Source organism: Haemorhous mexicanus, chromosome 1 (assembly GCF_027477595.1).
Source record: "Haemorhous mexicanus isolate bHaeMex1 chromosome 1, bHaeMex1.pri, whole genome shotgun sequence".
In the NCBI taxonomy this organism is placed as follows: Eukaryota; Metazoa; Chordata; class Aves; order Passeriformes; family Fringillidae; genus Haemorhous; species Haemorhous mexicanus.
In genome coordinates this window covers 63,891,276-63,918,757 of record NC_082341.1, presented here as the reverse complement: position 1 = coordinate 63,918,757, position 27,482 = coordinate 63,891,276, and the positions used below count along the sequence as shown (strand labels likewise).

The window sequence follows — 27,482 nt, the reverse complement described above, 5'->3', positions numbered from 1 at the left end:
TTTCACTTCATGTTCACCTCACATTTTCTAAGATACTTTTATCTTCATAAATGCAGACTGGAAGCATTCCACATTTTCTTCTTGAGCACTTGAGGCTTTAGCCAAATAATTTCCAATAATTTCAAATGAAAAATATTTAATGTGGGAAATAACATGTAAGGCAGAACAAACATCCATTTCTAGGTGAAGATCTCATTATCTCTCAGACCTATAATTTTAATTACTTACACGAGCCATCTTCTTGACAGACATATTGAGAATAATTTAATTTATCCAATAAAATGAAGATGCAATATAATGGTTGGTGGGTTTTTTCTATCTTTATTCAACAGGGGATTTGGAGCAATGCAAAAATTCCTCAGGTGTACAATGCAGAAAGTAATTGGTAGCTCATGTTATGAACCACCCAGATTTCTCATATTTTAAATGATTAAAATGGTTATGAACTTAAGCAATCTAGTACTGAGACATATAGCAATAATATTTTAGGTAATATAACACAGACTTTGCTCCCTGTCTGTAGTGTAGTTTTTAGTGTGCACACTTCTATTTTCAAATGGAATTTTCTCTTGATTTTTCAAACATTTAGTAGAAAGTATGCATGTTAAATATCTTGAGTCATAATTTTTAAAACCATATCCAAAATGGATGTGTACACAAGGATGTAAATATGCATGTGTTCCATATGACTGCTAATCAGCTTTCTTTATAAGCTGATTGTTAGATCTGTAAGTCTGTAATGTAAATGCTTGTGATTCAGAAAATTATCTAAATACATTTATTTTTCAAAAAAGTTATTAAACTGGAGATATTAGGAATACTATAACTTAATTTCTAGAATTCATAACTAATGTACTGTATTAATAAATCTGAAATGGGGGACATCCCTATTTTAAAATCTGTATTTCAAAAGTTAAAAAAAAGAAAAGAAAAATACTTTTACATGGACTTGATCCAACACTCAGACAAGGAAAGGAATTGACTCCCACTGACTTCAGTGGGAATTTAAAATCAGACTCTAACTATAGGTGAGCTTTTTTCCAACTTTTACTAGACAGATTGGAAAAATGAATGTGAAGTAGACAAGACTGTGCAGTCTTGTATTTGCAGGAAATGACAAGTTCAGTGGTTTAGGGCAGAGAGACATAATGGCTTTGATACAGGGGACCCAAGTTCCAGGCTCCTTGTTGCAGACCAGCTTCTTCTCTTGAAGCATCTGCAACTTGTGCTTTTCTGCTTGTTTTGGAAACAAGCTGGAAAACAAACTCCAAGGAAAAGTCTGCTAAATTCATACTAAGTCTAGTTAATGAAATGTACAGCTTAGAGAAGCAGTGTTTAAAAAGGAATATTGTGGAAAAATTGCAGACAAACCTAAGTGTGACAAGTTGGCTTTCCTACATTGTATGTAAATATCTGTAGTAGAATTACACAGAATAGGTGGTTTAGATGAAAGCTCTGGAAAAAACCTCAGCTACAAGAATTCCTGAGTGTTTAATTTTGCAGTGTTAATACTGATTCCTTTTAGTTTATATGCCAAAATCTCCAGTGTGTTGGCCATTGACTTTAAATACTGATATATCCATTAAGAAATAATGTAACTATTTATGTAATTATTGGTGAATTTTGGCAAATATAACACTAAAACATGAATTTGTTGTCTTTATTGCAGACATCATATAAAGGTAATTAGAGATTATTCTGTGTTGTGAAAAGCATGAGGGCTTTTCTCTCCATTTCCAAACACAACCTGCATCAAATTCAGTAGAATGTCTTGTTCTTTTAAATTTCCCAACAGTATTTTTAATTTCTTCCTATGTTCCAGTGTTTTCCCCCTCCAGTCTCTCATTAATTTTCTCCCCTATATTCTGCCCTGACAATACCGTCAGCTTTTTGTTGTGTTCTCCAGCATCTACTATTTTGCTGTGGAGACTGGGGTGAGGGAACACTTTGGCTGTTTGAGCCACCCAGGTGCTGAGTGCCTGGTTCACCACTGTCTGTCACAAGCCATGAACAGCACTTACTGAACTCTTTTCTAGCAAATCGGTGATTTTTGCCAAACTTATGGGAGATTGCCATTTTTGAGGACAAAATTTGATTGAAATTGGGTGGTAAATTTTAAAGTCACTTTTGGCAGATTAACCAAGATCCACAGAAAGTAAAACCTGGCTAAAAACACAGCCCAAAATTCTTTACTCCCCCTTAATCCAGAAGAAGACACTCTTGAAAGACTAGTTAATATGAAAGTATGGCCACTTGTTGACTACTTAGGTATTTACCTTCTGACTTTTTTTAGGTTCAGCAGATAGATCGTGTAGTAGAAGTTGTGGAGGAAACTATTAAAGGTAAGCATCACACTTGAACTAATTGCAGCTAGCTGGAAAGTGTAAGCATTACCAGCAGTGCTGCTGGTGTGTTCTTTTTCACCCTAACTCTTGCTTTGTGCTCTAGCTGAATGTTTGGGCAGTGCTGTACTTTGTCATGTATGCTTTGTATAAGTGATAATTTCAGAGATGTTTTCTGTCAGGAGCTCTGTGGGCTGTTGGTTTCGTAGGTAAATGATCAAGAGGAGATGTCAAGAAATCATTTCATCAGTGTAAGTTGGTGCAGAGTATTGTATAAAGCTCCTGCACTGTCTGAATTGAGTGTTACACTTCCACTTTCTTTTGTTTAGTTCTCTGGTATTTTCTTCTTTTCCGATGTTTTGGCTTACCTCCCTGAGCTGTTCTCAGCAGGGCAGATAAATTATCTTCTGATTTAAAGTTCTTTTGTAACTCTGTTCCTTGTTCCCTCTGGCTTTGTTCATGTGTGTACTCTTAGTACTTTGCAGCAAAGGAGAGAAAAAGCCCAGTATTGTTTCTGCAGCCCAACCAGTAAACATTTGCTGTTAAATAAATATATTTGTCTGGGTCTTTCTGGGTTACCTAAGTTTGTCTCCATTACTTATCAGACCATAAAAATTACTGTTCCATGAAGCTTTAAATTACAAGTTTTAGTTTAATTGGCTGTACTTTCAATATAAACAAGTGTCTAGTCCACAAGATATTGTCAGTAACTTTAATGCTGGAATATGATTTTTTTTTTTTTTAACTACAGCATGAAAGTTTGAAGCAGTGCAAATTCTTAAAAGGAAAAAAAGCTTCTATCACAAAATTGTGTAGTGTGGTGTAAGGCTCTAGAGCTTGTGGCTTGAAGACCTTAAGATTTCATGTTACTTTGAATGCTTTCAGGAATGAAACCTGTACTTTTATATACTCTCAACCAAAATTTTTCCCATATTATCCTTAACTTATGGCATCTATTTTTGGGGGGTAGAACCTACTTTTCCATACAAACAAAGAAGAAATATATTCAGTACATATTTTTTATTTAATAAACCAAACTCTTTTCCCAGAAACATCCTGGTGTTCATGACAATATGTTGGAAATGATGATGCTTCATGATTTTTACAATGGTATTTTAGATCCCTATCTGCTTTTCCCCAAATTTTAATAGTTCTTAAGGGAGTAAGATGATAACCTGGGTCAGCATGCCCTTCCTTTACAAAAATGGGGTTTGTAATATTTATCCTGACTCCAGATATTACTGCTTTTTTGATAACATAATTACTCAGGTTATGGTGACTGAATGTTAAAGAGTACAAATAATCTACTAGCAGCTGTTAAAATAATGATTTTCACTGAATGGATTTTTAGATTGCATTTTAAACATTGATAAAATGCTGGAAAATAATGTTCATAGGAGTGCTAATGAACATTTAAACTTTAAAAGTGTGAATTTTTGGAAAGAATTTTGTTCCTTTCTAGCTTACTTAAAGTGATTTGAATTAGAAGGAGAAAGTGAGCTGCTGAATTTCATACATAATGCCAATTCCATCAGGGATTTCCTGAAAGGTAATGGAACACAGAATTTCTGGAGTTTTGTTTGAAGAAAATGAATGAAAACCAGGTCTCTGTTTTGAGAGAGACATTGACATACTGGAGAGAGTCAGAGATGGTTAAGAGGCTGAGACTGGATCATTTCTCCTCATAGGAGAGCCTGGGAAGGCTCAGGGAGGGGGAATCACACCAAAGTATATAAATACCTGAAGAGAGGGTCCAGAGGGAGGTGAGACAGAGTCTTTTCAGTGGTGCCCACAGACAGGACCAGAGGCAATGGGCACAAAAAAGCACAGGAGGTTCTGTCTAAACACCAGGAAACACATTTTGTGAGGATCTGTGAGGATGACCAAGCCCTGGCTCAGGTTACTGAGGGAGGTGGGTGGTAGAGACTCCATCCCTGGCTGTATTCAAATACTGTGGCTCTCAGGGGCTCTCCTTGGTTGAGAGGGTTGGACAAAGTGGTCTCCAGAGGTCCTTTCCAACCGTAACCCATCTGTGACAATAAAATTGCAATTGGAAGGAGAATCAAGTTGGCAGAGATCATAGCATAGGATAATGGCTTACTTTGGTAAAAGCCAGCCGTAATAATAGGAGCTTTTACTTATATTTATTTAATTTACTTCAATAAGCTGCATTATTTTATGTATTTTGGAATCATCTACTAATGGAGAAAAATGTGAAGCTTTTTTTCATTGTATTTTATGAAGAGTCTGTGAACTGCCATTATCCAAGTGAAGTAAAATACTGTAGATAACAGGACTGTTGATTAGAATATTTTATTATATAAAATAGATACATGGTAGAAGATTAAATTTGTGTTAGAACAAATGAAAGGTAACCCTTTGTTTTCATGAGTCTACATCGTTGGCAACAGCTTCTAAAGCTGCTAATTCTTTCAGGAGATTGAGGTGGTGTGGGACTGAGGATTAAATATTCTGAATTCTGAATTCAGAGCCAGCTTACACCTGTGACTTTTAAGCTGGGTTTCTCTGATAGCTGTATGACACAATTTGTTTCACCTTTTTTTTATTTTTTTTTTTACAAAGCTAAAGGTTGCATGGGTGATATACTCTTGTAGTGTGGTTATGTATATAGTGAAAGCTTCAAAAATACTGTATACTGAATGTTTAAAAAAAATTTGACTGAATAAGTAGAACTTCATAGTGTCTCTGCTCTGTAGGACAGCTCTGTATACTGGTCAGCCTAACTGAGTTGTCTGGATTTTCTGTCCAAATGCCAAGGTGGAAACAGGTTACCCTGATGCTACTTTTAAGTCTAAAAGTCTGGCTTTCCCTGGCTTCGATTTTCTTAAGTGGTACCTTAGTTTTTTCTTGGATGCTTGAATTTTGATATACACAGTTTACAAAAAGGGTAAGTTTGCAGAAAGATTTTTTTTCCTTATCTCTTTTTTTTTTTTTCCTCATAGTCATCTTTTCAGTTTTTTATGAAAATGGCTTCCCTGTTGGATTTGGTTGAAAGCTTGCTGCACTCCCAAGGAAAATTGATTTCTTGGAATTATTTAGAACTCTTTGTATGAAATATGAAAGGGTTTCTTCTAGCTTTATTTTTCAATCTTAAGGGCACTGTCACGAAGACCTTCTCAGAGCAATTCCATTCTGCTGGGTCAAGAGATGGTAGTTTCAAGAAATATATCTTTGTGGTGGTCTTTACCACATATGTGTGAAGTCAGTGTAATTGTTAGTTCCCAGCTCTCCATCGAGATAATTCTGATAAATGCTTTTTATGTGACTTTATCTTTTTATCCTGCTTCATCAGAAAATGGAAAAGAAGGATGTGCACATTTGTTGTTGCACTGACAGCTAAAAGAGAGAGAGAGAGAGAGACTTTTAAGATGCTTAGTAATTTCTCATTTTTATGCTATCCTAACTTTTATCACAAGTGGCGAATTGAATCTTTGAAATTTCCTAATTAGCAGGTAAATTAGAGGTAAATTGTCACTTCCAGAAGCAATCTTCAATAGCAGCGCAGTATTTGTATGCAGGTCATGTCTAATTAATATTTATACTGTGTCCCAAGATATATCTTAACTAGAGGCATCTTCACATACTTTTCATATGATATGGTAATTTATAATCTGAAACCTTTATGCTGCCTGTGAGGAACTAGACAAAATAATTCACTGACAGTCTCAGAACTGAGTTTCTCAAAGTGAGGGCCACAATTGTGTAGTCAGTGTGTCTCTCATTCTTTGTGATAAAGCAGAATGGTTTTGTCATGCAGGGTTCTGATTTAAACCTTGCTTCATCTGCACGTTCCCCAGATTTTAAATCTGGATTACAGCAATTTTTACATTAGGACAACATACCCACTCATGTGCTTAGTTTTCCAGTAAGGTGTTATGATGACATAGAATGTTAGGAAAATATTGCTAAGGAGTTGTGGTGTCTGTGAGCTAGGTGAAAACAGGCCTATAATTGATGTGTGTTGCATCACTTAGTAAAACTTCTGTATAGAATATAAAAGTTATTTGGGATGACCAGTTTCTGTGGTGTGCTCCAATAAGCTGAAGATTTGTCTTTGGAACTGCAGAATGTCTTTATGGTGACTGCTCAAGTCAGCTTTTTATGAATCACTCTAAAATCTGTCTTTAAAAAAAGCCTGTGTGTGTATACAAGCTTGGCTATAAACAGTTTACAGTAGGCAAGAGAATACATTTCTTTGTATTTTAAAGGAGAAATGTTAACTGTTTAATGGAGAAATTCTTCTTTTCTGGCTTTGAATTTAGGTCTTCAGAGATTTAGGTCTTTTCCCCCTTCCTTTCTAGACATGCTCTCAAATCTCATGTTTTTAAGGGTCTGTGGGGGTGGGAGGCATGGGACCAGAGTATTTGTGTACAGTCTGCTTTTAGCTTAGGCCTTAGGGAGATGAGGCACATAGGTTGAATTGAGTTTAGTCCATATTGTGTCTGCCTAATGCTTTCACAAAACATTGTTTTACAATGGGTCATTAGACCTGATTATAAAAAACAACCGAAGGAAATTACTTCAGGGTTGAGCCCTTTATACTTAACATAACCTTTCTCAGTTTCAGTCACGTTGACCTGTCTGGTGAAGTTGTCCATCCATTCCCAGTTTAAACATTGACCTTTATTTGCTCAACTGTTTAATTGTCTTCATGTGGTTAGCAGGATTCATGATAGTTGCAGTGTCTGTCTGTATGAAAAAGAGATAAACAGTACCTAGATTATATGTAGGCTAAAGTGTAGAATTTTTACTGAATTGTCCACCTGACAGTGAGTGTGTATGTGTGTGTGCATGTATTTATATATGAATGCCAGAATGTTAAACAGTGTTTGTATGTGCTGCTTGATTTCACAATAATCTGCTGGTAACAGTAGATAAAATAGTCTCTTTTCAATTTCTATGACTGTGGGAAGAGTAGCCTTGACTTAAGAAGTTGATGACAGACCAAATTGAAGAATAAAAATTGGAAGAGCTGGGAGTTCCTATTTGAGGAAAAGTATCATTTGGCTCTCAGTCAGGAAAGTGACTGTTTGTGCCAAAATGCAGCTTAAGGAGGGTCAGAGGGAGGGTAGTGGCCTCATCAAGTCTCTGTTTCTATCTCCTTTGAAAGGACATAGAAAGGAGGGGTGAGGGGGCAGTTTTGGGTGGGTTTATTTATTTCACTGTGTGGTGGGTTGACTTTGTCTGGCTGCCAGACCCCCACCCAGCTGCTTTCTTGTTCCCACTCCTCATGAGGGCAGTGGAGAAAATAAGATGGGATAACTCTTGGGTCATGATAAGGACAGGAAGATCACTTACCAGTTACCATCATGAGGAAAACAGATTCGACTTGGGGGAAATTAATTTCATTTACTGCCAATTAAAAATAGAATAGAGTGGTGAGAAACTATAGCTACCTTCCCCCACCCCTCATCTTCCCATGCTCATGCTTCACTCTCTCATCCCAGACTCCTCCATCTCCTCCGTGGGTGCAGGGAGATGGGGAGTGCAGGCTGTGCTCAGCCCAGTACAGCCCCTCTGTGCTGATTCTGCTTCCCCACACTCCTCCTGCTCCAGCCTGGGGCATTCCTGTGGGCTCTGGGGATCCGAGAACTGCTCCAGCGCGGGTCCTCCGCAGGGGGGTGCAGTCCTTCAGGAGCAGGATGCTCCCGTGGGGGGTCCCCGCAGGCTTCGTGCGCTTGCTGCCAGGAGCCCTGCTCCCGCTCCGCGCTCCCGCTCCGCGCTGCCGCTCCGCCGCGGGCTGCGGGGGACGATCGGCCTCGCTCGGCTCTTCTCCGGCGGCTGCAGGGGAATCCAGTGGAGCCCCGCAGCACCTCCTCCTTCGCCTCTTTCTCCTCCTCCTTTTCTCTCCTTGCTGCTCACAGGCTTTCCCTCACGCTTCTTTCCTGGCTGCCAGGCAGTGTTTGTCCCTTTCTTACACCTGTGACAGCCGTGGAGCTCCGCGGTGCGCTGTGGCAGGGCTTTTGGAGCTGGAGCCGGCTGTGTCTGGCCCTTGGCATTCCCGGCCTCTCCTGGCAGCGGCCCCTGCAGCCCCCTCCACACACCCCGGGAGAGCACCATGTTCCTAATGCGATTTCTCGGAGGTAGAATTGCCTTTTAAACTGAGACTGTGGAAAAGTAAGGGCACTAACTGGAAAAACTGTGTTTGAGGCAGGTTGGATAAGACTTAAGTAACCTGGTCTAGTGGGAGATGTGCCCATGGCACAGGGGTTGGGACCAGATGGTCTTTAAGGTCCTTTCCAATCCCTTAACTAAGAATTCAATGATTCTGTGAACTCATGCCAGGGACTGTGTTTAAAAGACTTAAGAAAGCTGGATGGGGATTGAAATAATGTTTTCGGTGGGAATACACAGAGCTACAGAGAGTCAGTAACCTGGGGCTGTGACTGGGAATAAAGGACTCACCCATCGCTCATTTGTATGTATCAATCACTGAGGTCAATAGCATGGTGTGGTACATGTCACCTGCCTCTGTTTTGTGTGCCCTGGATTGGAAATTTTGGAGATACTCCTATTTAAACAAAATTATAATTTTTTTGTTGTCATCAAAGCATTATGGGTAGAAAGAGTGTCATTACTCAAACAAGTAGCTTTCCCCCCTCATTCTGTTATTTAAGAACTACTTTGATGACAATGCATTGGCTTATAAAAGACCTGGCTGGAAGGTGTCCCACTCTATGGTTTCTAAAGGTTTTTTCATGTGGCCAGAGGCTTCAGTGAGAACACCAGGTTGTGTTTTGATTGCCCCTTTCTGACTGCTTACTAAAAGTGTGATGTACTGAAGGGTGCTGATGAGTTCCAAATAGTAATACCATGATCTGTGCCACTATCAGTTCAGAGAGTTCAGCTTTGTAGACTGTAAATTAAATAAAAATGTAGAGCATGATGAGGAATATACAGTAATCATGGAGAAACTGCTTCTGCAAAGGCAGATTTTAATTGCTTTTGTAAAACATCAATAATGATGTGGCTCAACATTAAAATTGTCCCTGTTGGGCAAGAAATTTCTGTTACTATCAACTAGTTTTTGCTCTTACAAGAAAGTTTATTGCTGTTTTTGCTGTGTGTGTTCAAATGCTTTTGGGCATGCAGGGACTATTAGGTATGTGAGATGATGCAGGGCTTTAGATAGGTTTAGTAATTATTTTTCTCAGTGTAGTTATTTCAGTGATTTAATTTATAAATCTGACTGTCCTTATTACGACTGTCACTGTTATGACTTTATTTTGTAAATAGTTCACAGAAACGGAATAGGAGCTAAATAGTGCCACAGAAGAGGAAAACAAGCAGTTGGGGGAAATGGACTGAAAATCTCAGTAGCACAGCTGTGATTGTTCATTGTTAAATGAGCCTGTGATGGGCATGGAAAAGGTGCCTTTTCTTCCAAACCCATATGTGGTCTTTTCTACACTTTGAGTGAATCTTACATCATCCCTGTTTTTTTGTCCTATTCACATTGGTTAGAGTCACCTGAATTTAGCTCTGTTAGAGACTCCTCGTGGCTGGTAAATGTAAAGAGTACCTCATGATTTTGGATACAGTGGGAAGTTCAGCTCAGCGTTTCACTCTAAGGCTAAATCTGTTCTGTTCATCCTGCACACCCCAAAACATTAGACAAGTTGCTTGTGCTGCTGCAGCTGGCTCTGACAATCCTGCTTTCAGCACTTCCCTTCCTCATAATGCAGCCTGTTTTATCTGATTCAAAATGTCTTTTCCCTTGGAAGTTTCTCTCCAGGATCTCCTGAGGTTTTGAGCAGAGTCTTTGATCCTAATCAAATGCATTTCTTCGCAGAGAGGTGAGGACAGAGGGTCAGGGGAACTCTTCCTGTAGTTGATTCTTAGTATTGTCCTTCTGAGCTGTGGAATTGTGGCTGGCATTTTAAGCTCACAGGAGATCTAACGTTCAGGCACTATTTCAGAAAGACAATAACATTGCATGATCTCAGAATAAGTAGGATATAAGTAGGATGAAGCCAGTGAATCCTGAAAAAAAAAAAAAAAGCTGTAGTGCCTTAATAGGGCATTTCAAGTGCTTTTTCTGTGATAGAGGAAAATACTATGGATGTGTCAAAAATGTTCCTGAATACTTATATTCTTAATTTAACTTGGTGAAATTTTTACATGGATGGTAATGCCTTGTTAATAGTTATCTCTTTTTTGTGTATGACTTGTTGTACAGTACAGTTTTAGCGCTTACAGATATTGTTATGATTGAGTCATACACTGGAGACATGCCAATAATAAAGAGGTATTGTATGTTTAATGGAGAGAAAGTACTGTATTAATTTTAGCAATATGGGACACCTGTGGACCTTTTCTACTGAATATCTTGTTTTTGAAATTACATTAAGTGAATTTTAAAAGGCTCCTGTCTTCACCAGTGTGGCACTCACATTCCAGAGTCTTCCAAAGCAGTATTATTGTTGGATGCTAATTCCAAGTGCAACACTTAGTAGTTCTCTCTATTTCAAGCTAGTTACAAATGTGCTGTATGCTTCACAGTAATTCCTGCACATTTCTATGAAACTTTTTGATTTGGTATAGGGTGGAAAGCCATCTTTTTATGAAAGAGTTTTGAATGCAGAGACTGGATCAAACATAGCATCGGCTGTCAGCATCCTAGTGGGTCTGGATGCCTGGCCCAAGGCATGGTGCAGTGAAACACAAGGAAAGATCAGTAACTCTGACACCATTAGTTTGAGTTAATCCCTGTTCCTGCCTATACCAGATGAAGGAGTTTGACTGTTACAGAACATTCCCATCTTCACTGCTCTAGAAGAGGAATAATTTCTATTAGTTGCTTGGTCAGGAGCAGGACATTTACCTCTAAGTTAGGTTTGGCTTTTCTTTGCTCCCTGAATTTACTTGGGACAAGAAATGCCACTGATGACATTCAGGGATGCCAGTGTGCTGCTGGCCAGCTGGGGTTGGTTTGGATGGGAGCATCCAAACATCAGAGTCCTAAACCAATTAGTGTCCTTGTTTTTGCACTTGTGTGTGTCTGACAGCATGTGATTGCTCTGGGGAGCTTGGGAATTCCTTTGAAATCAGTCATGTCTGCTGTGGGACAGCATGTTTGTGCTGCAGGGCAGGGAGAAAAGATGGGAGAGGAGCTTATGGTCTGCCCTTGCTTGATGCTTCTTTCAGTCTTTGTTACTGCTTTTGGTTCTTCTTTACACTTCTTCCTTTAATTTTTCTTTGAAGAAATGTATTACTTTGTTTTCCCTACATATGCTTTTACCTTCCTTTCCTTAGCTATACTGCTCCTATGTGCTATTTTTTCCAGTGCTAACCTTGAGGAAAGGAAACTCTATTCATTAAGAGCCAAACAGTGGTGGAAGGAAACATGTGCAAGAGTACATGACATAGTGCTTAATCCTGTTCCTTAAAGATGCTGGAGAAAATCAGGTTGGTGAGAGACATCTGAGAGGTGCAGAACAGTGCGTTGGCAGCCGTGCTCTGAGGAAAAAAGTGTCTTTCAGGAAATGGTGAATAACCTCTAAGCATAGTGATGTAACTGGGAAAGGGAAAGAGTGTGTAACAACAAGCAGAAAACAATAGAAATTGTTGCTGCCAAGGCTGGGGTTTCCTGCATCTTTGAGGATTTTCTGTAAAATCGTGGTTTTGAGCTGCTTGAGATATCTGCACTGAACTTGGAAGCTAAGAAATCTGTCTGGATGGGAGTTGTGTTTCAGAGTCACACTGTGTAGCTCCAGTGGGATGTGCAGGGATGGGGAGGGACCCTCAGTGGGTGCCCTCTTCCATCTTTCAAGCAGATATAATTTCCCAGCAGTTCTTGAGGAGTGTAAGCCTATGGACAGAGTGAAGCTGACTATTTTTTAAAGCATAATATAGATCTACTAGTATCTGATATAACGCTGATAGCCAGGTAAAGTTTGCTAAAATTTACTAAGCCAGGCTACTGCCCCCTGACTTACACTTGTAATAAGCTAGGAAGGTACCAGTCCCATTTGAATGTTTGCTCTAATATCATTAGCATGCTTCTGTGGTTCTAGGTCACAGGGATATGATGGTAACCTGAGCTTCCCAGGACATTTAATGCTATAATCTTATGACAAAGAAATTCCATTACCTGTTCCCTTCATATATTTGTATTTCAAGATTGGGCCTTCTCCATCAATCCTGAAGCACATGCATTTATGGTTAGAGCTATATGTACTGTGCTACTTCTTTGTCTCCTTTTTAACAAGTGAGAATAAATACCTTGAAAATATTTTCCTTTTTGCATACTGAATGATCAAACTAGACACATTTAAATGCCTTCTTTTAGACTAACCCTAGGATTTAATATCCTGATTAATTCATTCCAACCTTGTCCTTCTTGCAGATAGTGCCAAGTAATGTGAATTGCATCTACTGACTTCTATGTAAAGATGAGTTCAATATTAAACAGTTCTAAAAAGTAGAGAGCTCTGATTCATTTTAAATTGTTCCTAGCTTGATTTCATTTGCATTTGCTGTGAGTGATTCTGCTCTGTAAGTGTCCTTGCTGGACTTGGTTAATACTTCTGCTTCTCGTAATCTGTATTAATTATCTACTAATTAGTGAAAAACTGCTCTGACACATGACCTAAACTACTAATTAACTTTTTCAGGTTTTGTTTTGTTTTTTCTTAATGGAATTTTATCTGCTACTAGACTGTGTGGAAGAAGAAAAGTTATTTTTATAGCAGAAGCAATTAATAGGCCTAGATCGTTTAGGCTTTCCCATCTAACCTGACGAGATCTGTTTGTCTTTAAGCTGTGTTTCAAAGCTTGCATTGTAGAGTGAGCCCTCAAAAAAGGAGTGGTGTTTGTTTGATATCTGAGATGGAGCAGTCATCATTATGGTAATAGACTTGTGATTAACTCAGTTTTCAAAAATGTTGTACGAAACTTTAAAAAAAAAGGAAAGAAAACAAACATGAAAAGAAAGACTCCTTTCAAGTTTGGGACACCTGCTTTGCTTGGGTAAGTTATGCAACCTGTAAAGTCAGAGAGAAGGTAACTTAATCAGATAAAATGCTTTAGAAGTAAAGCTTAATTGCAGTGTTTTGTCCCATTCTAAGCTTTGAAAGGAGGTCATGAATGAGATTTAAAATTACTGCTTTTTCTGTTAAACTTGATGTTGGTCTGGGCTTAATAGTGCTGGTTAGGCAATCTAAAAATAAAAAGGTTATTTAGCCTTTTCCTAGTTGAAGTTGAAAATACTTATTTTTAAGTTTTCTTGAAATAAGTATGAGGAAAAAAAGATTTACAGCATGTGAAAAAGTATGATTCAGTGTTTATCAAGTTATGTTTTATAATTAGTAACAATTCTGTAAACAGATGTTTTAGTGCTTACTTAAAATGAAACAAAATAGTCCTTGTATGGAGTAGGGGAAAAAGGATTTAAGGTCACAAATACTGTAATTGAGGGGGTTTTCTTCTTAGGAAAAATAATTTAGTGTGCCTGCCACACAAGTCACAGTAGTTGGATGTGCATGTGCTGCTTGCCTTCTGGAAGCATTAAACTCTCTGCTAAAAACCATCTCCCACTAGAGGCATTTTTTCAGCCTCTGGTGTCTGGACTGAAAATATTGTTATTCTTGAGTACCCCACAGGTCTTACAAGCCTCATATTAATTCAAACTTCAGTGTCATTCAGGAGGAATATGGGAAGTGTATTTTATGTGAGAATAAGATCCTTCATTTGATTGCCAGGCCATAGGTTTCCTGAGCTCAGGCTCGGGGTTGGGGTGGGTGCTAACATTCAGTGGATCATGTGGAAGATGGTCACAGAGCTGGGGTTTCTTTCCTGAATAAAGGAAGTCTCTGATGATAGAAGCAGCTCAGTCTTATTCTCCCTATAATTTATATTCTATCTGTAGAATGGCCTCGTCTTGTGGGGTGTTTTTGGGGTTGGTTGCCTGTTTGAGGACTGCTCTCAGCATGAGAGAGGGAGAGCATGAGCTAAATTCCTGTTGGAGAGCAGTGACTCACATGGCTTCTCCTTGTGAGGGTCTGTGTTCTGAAGACATGCGGCCTCCCCAATTCTGCATGCTGAGATATTACTTGGGAAGGGGGCAGGTTGGTTTTGTGGTTTGTTGTTTTTTAAACTTAAGAACAGTGGTTTGACCCCAATTCTAAGTGTGTTAATTTTAAATTTTGGGTAACTTGTTAAACCTGATTGTTTTAAGACTACAGTGAATCGTTCCACTGCATTTTCAGCCATAGATCCAAATACACCTTTAATCTGGCAATGTAGCTGAATATTTAAAAAATGGACAAACTGGTTTATTCCAAATAAACCCCAGTATTAAGAAATAAAAAAGGTATGTTTTCTGTTTCTGGTTTAAGGCACTCACTTTTGTTAAACAAACAAATAAATAAAATGGTGCCATGCTTGCAGCTCTTCAATGAAGCATTAGATTAGAAAATAACTGATGCTGTTGTGAGACAAGGATATTGCTGTTACTATTAGAAAAAGGTAGAAGTGAGTAATTTAGCAAATGCTAGTAGCACAAACACCTTATTACTAAATTCACCACAGGATATAATGAAATTTTTGTCAAATGCAACTGCAAAAGTTGTGCCTTTTGTTTCCTGTCAACATGATGATGTCTTCTATCAGTATTAACCATTATGTCTCCTATTGGTATTAACCTTTATGCTATCAGGTCAGTCCTGCTCTCCTGTTCATTAGATCACGTTTTTGATTTAGACTTTTTATGTACCTTTAAAAAACTTGAGAAGGATGGTATTGTAGAAGTAGTTGGGTTTTTTTCCAGGCTGTTGTTGTCATATCAAGGAAATAAATTAAGAGCATGAATGCCACATTATTCAAAAATTAATCTATGACTCCTCCAAACAGGCAGTGAAGAAAGGCTTTGACTGATGAAGGAATTAATTTAAATTCCTATTAAAGTAAATAGCTGTTGGTAACATAAGTTAGGAGCTTTGATGTAACACAGTTTTTAATTGATTTGAAGTGGTCATAGGCTTTCTGTGCTGGATGTAGCTCAGTATATGTACTTTATAGTTTCATGCATTCCTCTCACCCCCACTCCTATTTCAGAGTTAGCTTTTTCTTTCCTGAAATATTTGATGGATTGGAGCTGTAGGGTTTTCTAACAGGGAGTTTTCCAAGTTGAACAAGTTGCTTTCTTTTCCTACCAGTTTGCGTTGTTGTCTTCCAACTTTATTCAGGCATCTACCATTAGCTTTCAATTGCTGTCTCTCACCTGCCTGTTCTAGGCTTTGTGGAGTAAATGATACAAGTCTTACACTTATAAGTTGGGAACACTTTAGACTGCCTTGTGCAATAATACACACAGTTGTTTTGATTCTTCATTGTTAGTTCTTGCTTCAAAATATCAGCGAACCCTGTCATTTGTGTTTTTTAAATATAGGACTTGTTGTGGCACGACTGATGTTGCAGGCAGTTGGTGAAATTATTTGTATTTTACTCCCTGAATATTAATGGCTTCAGGAAAGTAGTTGTGAGGCAGTTTTCTGACCTGCAGTTGTCCTGGTGTGGGAGGAATATGTGCATGCAAATCTTGGTAGTCAGCTTAGCCATGGACATGTGAGGATATGCTTCACAGCACTTACAGAGTCAGGTAACCTTGAAATGTGTTGGTTCTCCATATAATAAGCTAAAAAAGTATTTAGTTGTTTATTGCCTCCTAATTTAGGTTTGAATTAAATTTTTCTGGAAAAATCATCTGATCCTGCCGTGCAACTCATTTAAATATTATTGCTGTGTTGCTATTTGCTAGAGAATCTGAAAATGAAACTGCTTAGATAATTTTAATCAAATAAAACAGAAAATGTAAGTGTGAAGAGATAATTGGATGAAATAATTTGCTCATTTTAAGATGATTTATTTTACCTGTCAGTGTCTCTTTATAAATGCTCCAGATGGTAGAAATGTATTATTACACCTCATTCTCATTTTCAGTCTTTGAAATATAAACACTACTTCTGAGGAAGAGCAAATCAAAACAACTATGATGAGACTTCTTTGTAATGACTGAATTTTTTTTGTTTAATTTGAAGGTCATTCTGTGAGACTGCTGGGTCAGAAAAAGGATAATGGAAAACGTTTGGGGGGAGCACGGCTGGATTTGCCAAAGATTAGGAAGAATCCACTGATAGAAATAATTTCCATCAATACAGGGTAAGAGTCTTCCAAATTTACAAAGCATTCAGTACTGCAAAAGAATTCCTTTTATCTCTTTCTGCAGGTCTAGTGTACAACTCCTAAACTACATGGAAGAAGGCAGGATGACCACTTTTAAATAGTTTAAGATGTTAAATTACATTCATTTTGGAAAATAAATCCCTGCTTATTTGGTTATAAAAAGAAAAAAGCATTAATAGGGTTTTTTCCCCTCTGTGATTTTTTGCTTTCTAAGATGGTAGTTCCAGAATACTCTTAGTAACTCATTATGATCTGTAAACATCGTTAAAATCTGTCTGATGTGATTATCAGCCCAGATTTATTAATGGCTAAATTAGATATAGTTACTTTTGTCTTGCTCCTCTAACCTGTTTGTAAAGAGTCATCATGTATATATTTCATTCTTATATTCATTTGAACAAGCTACTCTCTCCTATCAATCAACTCTGGATGCCCATTTCCCCACAAGACTGCAAGCATTTTCTGTTCTGTACTCCTGCTTTGAGGAATTCTATTTTAATCTTCCTTCCCTTGTTGCTTTCAAAGGCATTTATCAATGCCAATTGGTATCCTTCCATTTTGTCAATTTATTAAAAAAAAAAGAAACAAAGCAGCAACAACAAAAATCACACAAGTCCTCTTCTGATTTTCCTGTCTTCTACAACTTATGTAATTTCCCTGGTGGTTGAATTTAAAATGCATTGCTCTAGGCAGCCCAGGTAGGTGTGAACTTATTGCCTAGGATGAAATAAAAAGTGGTGTATCTCAGATTTGAGTTTGGATTAGCACGTTCATAAACATTTCATACAGGAGTTTTGATACTATCTTCTTTCTTACTTGTTTTTTCGTAATGTGGCCTTCATAATTGCTGTGAAACCTAATGTGCTGCTTAGGTCAGAATATCAGTTCAAGGTTTAGTGTGGTTACTTTTCCTTCCTCTGACTTCTGGTAAATATATGAGTGACATTTTGTCATATTTGCCGAACTATAATATCTTTTTAAACTGCATTTTTGTTCACGGATTGGTTTTGAAGTCTGGATATAAGCTATTTGGTGTAGTTACTTCAAGTGTTCTAAATTCTTAACCTTATTTTCTTTCCAGTGAACATCTTGTTTTTGCCCATCAAAATCCTCTTCATGATTAAAACCATTTTTTTTACATTTGCTGTGTCTGACTTTCAGATGGTAAAAATTTTCCTTTTCCATAATATTTATCACAGTATAATGTTATAATATCTTTCTGGTTGTAAATGTTGTCAAGGTTGTAAGCTAATTGAGCTACGGTCTTGTTCCTGTCTTTTGATGTATAGTAATGAATTTAAGATAGGAAAATTAGAAATACTGTTGTTTCAAATATCAGATTATTACTAGTTTAATTACAGAGGTTAATACAAGGGTACTGTAGGGTATATACACTTAGCATTAGGTGACTGGTGAGGGTAGCAACCATTTTAAACTTTTTTTAATATATTTTGAATAGATGTATTTTTTTACTGTTTGAAAAAACAATTCCTTCCCAAATTGATCAAACTGCAGACTGTTAACATCTCCTAAGAAGTTACTCTCAGAAACCCTTTCCTTTAGAGCCTGATAGTTTACAAACAAAAATTACATTGCGTAGTTGTTCTTGCTGTTCTCAGGTCAATTAAATACCTATTTACTACCGTAAGACCATAGAAAAAAATACTGGAAGCCACAAAAAGCATATCTGTTTCATTGAGAAGAAAGTCAAATATGACTTGATAAGGCAAAAGCATTCTTAAAGCCTCAAACAAACAAGTTAGTTGTATAAGACACCTAAATTAACTACTATCTCAATCTGTGCTATATTGCCTGCTTTCCTCTCCTGAAATACAGATGTTAGGGTTTTCCTGTCTTTCTCTTCCCCTTTCCCAGCCTCCCCAGCTGTGTATCGTAGGTGACTTTTTTGCGTGTTGGTCTGGGTTTGAAAAAACAAAGCATAGCTTTAAAAGGCAGCAGTGCGCAGCAGTTTCTGAAAATGTAAAAATGAAATGAATGAAGAACTAGACGTAGACTGTATGAGTCACTGTGATTTCACTGTGCTAAGTTTATCAGCTTTGCCTTAGTACTCTGGTTATGTCAGTTTTAGTACCAGCACCGCATTGGACCTGAGTTTTCTCTGTGCAGAGACTTGAGGAAACTTTGAGGACTGTTTTTTGGTACAGTGATCTTTATTAAGAGGTGAGTTTGGATCAGATTAGGTGGTCTTAAAATAGTAAAAAAGATGCTTTGTTACATAGAGTGGTTTCCTCTTTGGAAATATTTTTGTCTGATACTGTTAAATGGTAGCACTTGGGAGCAGCATGACCAGGTCTTTTCTGTGAGGGAGGCCAAGAAGTGACGTGAGGGTGCCACCAGCACAGGCAGTGCCCACTCCAGCAGGACACCTGGTGTCATGGGGCCTGAGAGTGTGACAAAGCTGGGCACTGGTGGTAGGAGCCATGGGCAGTCCCAGGCATGGAAGATTCCATAAACACAGAATATGCTGTGTTGGAAGGGACCCACAAGGATCATAGAATCCAAGTCTTGACCCTGCATAGGACAGCTGTAAGAGTCACACCATATGCTTGGGTGATGAAATGATCACCCACAGCCTGGGTCTGAAGAGTACAAATAACACAGGTCTGAGGAGATGAGTGCAGGACTGGAGGCAGGCATGGCACTTAAGCTCAATCCAGGTCTGAGAACAGAAGCCTGAGCTTCACGGGGGGCTCCTGGTGCAGAACGGGCTGTGGAGGCAGCAGCTGAGGCTGGGCAGGTCAGCGAGGGCCTGGGGGTGCCCACAGGGCTGTGACAGGTGGTGCTGAATTACCATTTCCAGCTGGGGTTTTAATGAAACCTTGGCCTCTTCTGTAATTCTGTGGGGGAAGAAAAGGTTTATTGGAGCATGTATATTCCCTCCTCCCCAAAGCACTGGAGTCTTCCGTGGCTCACGTTAACCCCTTTCCTTCTCCAGTAGGATGAATTCCTTTATGTACATGGATGTCTGCCAGCTGGAGCTATTCTTCTGAGGGTTTTGAGGGACCACTTAATTTTTGGGAGTCTCCAGAAATGTTGATTTTTCAGCATCTCTCATCTGTGTCTTTGTTTCTTAACTCAAGATGATGTCAGATTTGGTAATTTTGACTTGAGATTTCTTTTATTGATTCCTTCTCTCAGAAATGGAGGGAAAAAAAAAAATTCCTGACCCAAAGATTTCTGTCCTTGCATAGTAGCTGTGAACCTTTTCTGTACTGTTCCAAGCATATGCACATGTCCCTCTGTGTTTGTATTGCCCAGACTGCTGTGGTACATGAGTGTCCTCAGCTGTGTGCATAAAGCATATCTGTCCCATCAAGGGACAGACATATTGTCCACTACCCTGTGCAGTCTGTAATAATTATAATTAAAAAAAAAAACAAAACAAAAACATCCACTAGGTATGGAGTATCTGTGAAGATCAGGTATTTTTGTGTCAGTTGTGAGCCGCCTCAGAGGTTTTACTCAGTGGAATGTTTGTTGCTAAAAAGGTGTTGCTTTGCCTTTACAGGGACCTGTGTCTTTTTCAGTGTTTGGCACTTTTTAAATTTAGTTCTTTTTTTTTTTAAGTAATGGACAGTTTTTTCCTACTGTTAATTTTGATTGTCCTGAGGGTTGTTTTCTTATTGAGAAATCCAACCTATTTGTTTAATTTACCATGACAGTTGGTGGTTTCTGTCAACAGACTGTGACTCTAGAGAAAAGCTCCCATCCCAGGAGTGACATGTTTCAGAGTTTCCAAGTATGTTTGCAGAGACTAATGGTGAGTTACTGGAATGGAGGCACAGGAGATTTACCAGACTTCTCTGACACGCAAAGATATGTTGGCGACTCTTCATTTTTCCATCTGCAGATACGTAGGAAGTCTTTACCATCCCAGTATCCCATGCAAGCTGTAGATTGGTCTCTGTGGTTTCTCTAAGAAATAAGTGACCTTCTCTTTCTGTATGGTTTGCTTTCTCTGTTATTGTATAGAAAACACTCTGCAATATTTTTCAAATAGATTTTTTTTTCCTGTAAAATGGGCACCCAAAAACCAGGGGGTGTCACAGTGCCCAAATAGCTGTCTTAATCTCTTAGTATATCCTGCAATGATATTAGTAGATCTGAACCTAGAAACAGAGTTTTGTTCCTCTACTCCAAAATAATTCTCTTCTTTGAATTAAGGCATTTGGTTAAGTCTTTTCCACTTTTATTTATGTCATAAGCATGTATTGTACAGGTCATCATCTTACTGGAACAAGCCAGATAATAGTAGTAGAAAAGCATGTTAAATGCTGCTTGGAGAAAAGGCATAAATTTTTAAACTAGTCTGCTAATGTGATTATTCTGTTACTTTGAAGTAAGAAAGAGAAATGTTCTCAAATTCATTTTGTATTACAGCTTCATTTAGGTCTAAGGAAAAATCTTTTTCTCCTTGTGGTCTCATCTTCATTAGTGCCAGTGTCATAACCCATGTAGCCACCTAGACAGCTCTCTTTAATGGGATCGAGACTTGGCTTTCCACATATTAATTAATTCTGTATCTGCTTTGTAGATCGGACTATTACTCATGTATCTTTGTTGTTGGTAATACTTGAACTTCCTTATTAACACTCACATGCATTCAAATATGACTTTATTTGTGCTTTTTCTGGATGCCCTGGGAAGCATGAGAAGAGTGTAATATCACCTGAAAATGAGCCCACACTAGAATTTACTGATGGGTGGGTTTGCACATAGGTCTATTGAAGTGCTTTCTGTATTCTTTTTGAAGTTTCTACCTCTCCTAATGGAACAGGCAAGTAACTACAGTGCTCATATGACTGGCTAGAGAAGAATTAAAATATACTGAACAGGGAATTCAGAATCAAAAGGAGCATAATAATGTGCATGCATGTATTAGACTAGATTATTCCTGCAGTGCTGGAGCATCTTAGAGAAGACCAATATGTTACTTTATCTCAGAAAGATTTTCAGATCTGCTTTTGTGTCTTATAAATGCTAATTAAAGCATAACACTTCAAGCTTAGTACTCTGTGTTGATGAACTGCAACCTTTTTTCTCATGGCACAGCCCTTGCTAGCAAAGTTTATGTTGAGAGTGAGCATACATAGTATTGCTTAGAAGCTGGATGCATCCTGCTAGTTTTGTAGGGGTGTTTTAAGTCATGTTATCTAGCAGTGGTCGTTCAAAGTGTTTCTGAGCTGCCAAAGGATCTGAGTCTAGCAGAATAAAAAAAAAAAGAAAGCAGTTTTACATACAGAACTCAATTTGTTTTATCAATCAAGTTGTAGGCACACAGTTTATGGTGATTGGGACCAGGGCTGCAGCCATCATCCCCAATGGGCTACAGCTGTGAAAAGCAGGTGAACAGGATAGAAGGCAATGAGACATGGAGTGCCCAGGTGCACTGACCAATGACAAAAAGGTACAGAGGGCACACAGGTGCAATGAAGGAACATGAAGGATATAAAAGGCTGGGCTAAAGAACAAGAATGGCAGATGCTCAAAGCCTTCTGATGTGGTATGGTGCGACTCTGTGTATCGTTGTAGTCTGCATTGTGGCATGTGCTGTGACATATGCTGCAACATTGGGTGACCAAAAATTCAGCATTAAAAAGAAGCTAAAGAGTTACTATTGTCAATCCTGGTTTTTCCAAAGCAGGACTATTTCCCTGGTTATGTATTGTGAAATGTTAAAATTCTATTTCTTCATCATTTTGTGTTGTAAGCAGATTTTTCAGTTTTATAAATTGGAGAGTTTGAGAATTGAATTTTCTCCAAGAGGTGTGTTTTAATTTATATGAGGTCACATAATTTTTCAATAGATTTCATTTCAGCATTTGTTTAGGTTTGAATATATAAAATACTTTGAGTTGTATGTCCATGAAAGTGTAGGTAATTTAGGTTTTGGTATTTTTGGTTTTGTCTTTTTTAAATTGTGCCAAAAAAAAAAAAAAAAAAAGAGGTCAGGAACTTAAATGAAATGCTTTCAGCTCTCATTTTTTTAATGTGGTTATCTGAAATAGTTGATTCAGTTAACTTTTGTCGCATTTAAACTTCACAGCATTAGCTGGTTTTCTCCTTGAAGAAAAGGTAAAATAATGCTGGTAGGAGGTCTGGAAAGTTTTTGGCAGTATGCATAGATTCATTTTGCTACAGGTAGTCTTCATTGAATCAACACCTATTTCAGGCTGCTTTTGGTATTAAAAGGAGACCATATTCCATCTCTTTGCTGCAGTTGGGTGAGATGTCTGAAGAATAAGAAATACCAGTAGGCATCCCCAGCCAGCAGTGTGTAAGGAGGGCAGTGACAGAATGTCAGCCGAGAGATCAAAAAGAGAAGCAGAGTGCTCTATTATCCTGCTCTGATAGAGGGAAAAATTTTGGTTGCCAGTACACTGACAGATGTGTAGAGTCCAGTTAGAACAGTATTTATTCCTTTGCCAGCATAAGATACTCCACTGAGAGATACTGAAGTCCTTGGGAATACTTCTGGATGCTTCTGCGGGTTTTTGTCTAATTATCTAGTTATCTAATATAGGTATATCTCTAATTATACCTGAATATGGTCTAGCCAGTCTAAAGAGTGATTTAAAATTAATATTTAGCAAAGTAGTGCAGAGATCTACTAGCATCCAATAGATTTCTTTCTTTTGCTGTTTATTAAACAAAAAGAGGCCTTAACAACTGACTTTCAAGTCCTTGAGCTCTTGCAGTGACCTGTGTGGCCTGGCCAGATTTTTGCCTAGTTGAACTGTCTGAGCTAGATTTCTACCTTTTTGTGGCATTCAGCAAACATCACCTACAGCTGTGAGTCCACCTTTGAAAATGCTTTGTTTGTTCACACCACCTCTGATTTCTTTGTAACAGGGATGAATTTTCTGGAGTAACCATCTTAAAACCATATTAAAATATCTTTGATTTCTGAGATAAGGATGTTGTGCCTTAAGTGTGACAGCATGTGTAGCCAGTGCCTTTCTGTGCTGATATTCGTGGGATATTTCACTAATAGTCTCATCACTTCAGCAGAACAGCCATTTCTTTGGCTTTCTGTGTTTACTCTTGTGAACTGAAATCTATTCCTTGGTAAAATTTTTTCTCTCGATAAAAATATATAAAGAGATGGAAAGTGAAAAGCTTTCTGGTATGTGAAAAATTAGATCACCTACTGTTTGACAGTGAATTTTGTTTTGGCAAACGCTTGTATATTTTTTGTCTATCCAGCTATGATATAATGTTTTCAAATTGCCCTCCAAATATTGCTGTCCCCATCTTGAATGAATAGTGAGTCTGAATTACAGATCTGCTCATATTTTGCAAAAACCTTTGACTGAGTACTTACAAGGATGAATTCCACACCTTCAATGTACCTGATTAGTTTGTTTATTAACAAACTAATAACACACATTATTCCATATTTTAATGTTTTACTTTTGAAGGTACTCATGTAAGTGGCACTGAAGTCAAAAGAAGATTTTGATTTTGAGAATACAAGATGAAAACATGTTTTGATTTGCATTCATTATTATGCTTGGAGAGGCAAAATAGTATTTCTTTGGATTACAATAATGCAGTTAGTATATAATTACATATTACATGCACACATATTGTATTTACTTTTAGTTGAGTTCAAGGTAAATGCTTAGAGTGAACTCCCCAGGAACTATGAAGCCGTGTATAATTACTTTGGCCCTAGCTTACCTTACAATATTTAAATAGGCACTTTTCATAACTATTTAGCTCAAAAACTGATGACATGCTAGAGCCTATCGTGTCAGTTACCCTCAGAAACAGGGAAGGTAGAAAGTCTAGAAGGTAGTGTATGTGTTTTTGAAAGGAAACCTCTGCATCAGGCTTTTTTGTTTATATTGCAATTGGTATTTGCATGTTCATATGTTTAGATTTTGGCTATACAATCTATCAAGTATGTATTTCAAATGTGCATGTAGCAGGTATTAATCTGTTCTGTTTTGGTACAATTCACAGAACAATTTACAGAATGAAAATTATGGGTGATATAGTTGTGTGTATCTAGGCATTTTAATTTTAGTAATACAGTCTGGAAAGCTAGTAGTCCAAAACTTGCAGAAACCACATTGCTGTAACTGAGGGAAAAGGAGAATTAGTTGTTTACAACAGAAAGTCCTAGCAATCTACTTTTTTGCCTAAGGTCTCTTTCCACTGCAGCTTACTGTAACTCACATCTAAGGTCATTATTTCTTAATTAGATATTTAAATAGCATATTGATGACACTTTCTGAAAGATTTCTCTCTTTTTCATCTATTAGTAATTTCTTACAATTATTACAATTGCATTTGTACAATGACTATAAAATTATATGTAATAGTCTGTTTAAAAAAGTGCTGTAAAATCTCTAGTGCTTCATGGTAGCAATTTCACTGAAATCTTGGGAAAATTGTATTGTTTATAATAAAGAGGTGATCTATCAGTGTGGCTTATATTCTGATCTTACCAGCTTGTTATGGTTGTAGTCATTTCTGGTCTGTGTGTCTGTCCTGCTTCTGTGTCCCCATTGCTGAGAATGTCCCTGCCCACTCTGCTTTCTCATACAGAAAAGTGGAGTGTTTTACAAAGTAGTTTCCTTCAGCAGCTTATGCAGGCAGGTCATTTAAGAAAGCAGGAAGGAAAGTAAGTGGATTGGACCAGGGAAGGACCTCCTGAGTAGATTGATTTCTGTCTCCTGCAGCTCATTTTGTGGTACGGGTTTGTACCTCCTTCAGCACCAGGACCTCTATCTGTTGGTGCAGCTTGCAGGGGTTAATTGCTCATGGAAATCAACAGGTGAGGGCAGGAGGAGGAGGTGACTCTTTCTCTCTCTTGGTGGAGGTAGTTGTAGTGTTCATCCCACAGAAGTATCAGGCCTGGTCATCTTGATGGGACTGTCTGGAGTTTAGTATGATAAATCCCCTTCTGCTTCTGGGAAGGTGGAAGGTGTTGATATCTTCAGTTCTTCCTCCTGTTGCCCATGGTATTTCTGCCATTTGTGTTGAGGTGTATTATACGAAATTGCTTTGGTGAATAGTGAATACAATGTAGATGTTTTGCAGATTGCTGTAGAGTAAATGTCTGCCACCATGCTAACCTTGAAAGGAAGATGATCCCTCACAAAAAGGAAGATATTTATACACAAAAGGTTTATTTTATACCTGTATTAAATATATAATAAGGATAGAAATTTTTCACTAACTATTTGCCTGTAAGTAACAATTTTTTCCCTTATGCTTTTAGATTGTTCTTTCTCAGCTTTGTACATACCTTCATGATTACTACCACCATTACGCTCTTTACAATGCTACTTCTTTCTCATTTTTCGAGTCTTCACTGCTTGAACTCACTTCTGTTAATTTCATTTCTGTCCCTGGGATTTCAAGTACGGAACTTGTGAAACCCCTTAGCTATAGGATCTGAATTTCTCTGATGTCATGCTGTCTTTTTCAATTACAAAGTAATCTTGAACTGGGCTTCTTTACTTTCCCTCTATGGATTAGAGCATGATCCTCTGCCAAGAGTAATTTTGAGACGGGGGGGAAAAAAAGTGTTCGAAGAGTCTTTAAAGGACTTTTCTCATTTGTACATCAAATACCTAGAGTCATGACATAATTTGTGGTATGACTCAATTTCTCAGGTTGTGTTTTTCATTGCTGTTGTTTAATGCTGTTAGAATGGCTCTAGGAGAAGCACGTGTTCAATGAACAGCATGCATCTTGTCCTTTCCAAGAAATGCTTGGCCAGTCCCTCATTAAGTTTGCTGTCATATGACACCTAAGAATTATTCCTGTAAACAGGTGTTTCTTTGGCTTTCTTCTGCTATTCAGAATTACATACTCTGGCAATTTCATACTAGATTTTAATCTTGCCTGTAATGGAACAAATATATTTGATTTCCCTGTAGTTATGATGCTGGATTTTGTGCCTGTTGCTTCAATGGTGCTATTTGATGATGTCAAAGTAAACTGACATCTAAATCTCCCTTGTCCACTTGGCTCTTCTTGTAAGTCATATGCAGTTCTCATGCAGTGAGGTTTTTCAGTGGAATCAGAAGGTATATGTTGGTAAAGTTCTTTGCCATAGGCAAAAATCATTATGACATTGTTTGTACACACTGAGTACTACTGGCCTGGGAATCTTTCTGTTCAGTGTTTTGTGTTCATGCTACTTTATGAGGTCTCAGTTTTTGAAAGTGCTGGTTAAGTACATGTAATACAGCTATTTTTTCTGGGTCATGAAAACTTCCTCTTTCAAGCCTACTGAATTACTTCTGCATTGAGTTAGAAGAAAATAGTTTGTTTTGATTGTTTCCATTTTTGCACATTTGCTTCCCCTGGGTTATTTCCTTCCAGCCTCACAAATTTGAACTTTTTCTGCATAGTGCCACCATGAGTTTAAAATTTGCATCAGATCTTCTCCTTATACATTTTGATATAATTCCTTTTGCTCTTGTACATCTCATCTTGAGAAAATTTGCTATTTCGCAGTTCATTTACAAGACTTAGTAAGGCTCATAAAACTTGCCAGGAATCACTGTGCAATTCTCTAAACTCTAGTATACCACACAACTTGTAAGTCAGTGAGAAAAACAGCGGTCATCACATGCTCCAACTGCGTCATCTCGTTAAAACTTTGGGCAGCTCCAGGCATTTTTGTGCTTCTCCGTCACTAGGTGGCTTCCCACACTGCGCAGTTTTGTGACTCTCTTAACCCAAAAGGAAGGAAGATCACCAGAATTTTAACACCATCGCCAGTTTCCAACTTAAATTACGTGGGGGAAAGGCTAAGAGTAGGGAGGGGGAACCAAGCTCGATTTTGCTTTGTATAACTATGATATGCAGTTTCCTGCACTATCGGTGCAGTCCTTTCAATGCCACATTCCTGATTATTTTGAAGGCTGATTCAGAAGATGAGACAGCTTT

General features: G+C 38.0%; 1 protein-coding gene across 2 annotated transcripts in view; it reads left to right on the top strand.

The window, feature by feature from the left end:
• Positions 1-27,482, top strand: part of CDKAL1 (CDK5 regulatory subunit associated protein 1 like 1) — a 383,156-nt gene that overhangs the window by 124,517 nt on the left and 231,157 nt on the right. For both annotated transcript variants that reach the window (XM_059851463.1, XM_059851471.1), the window contains 2 exons: positions 2,294-2,342; positions 16,403-16,523. In XM_059851463.1, the coding sequence (XP_059707446.1) occupies positions 2,294-2,342; positions 16,403-16,523 (170 nt within the window). The remainder of the gene's footprint in view (positions 1-2,293; positions 2,343-16,402; positions 16,524-27,482) is intronic.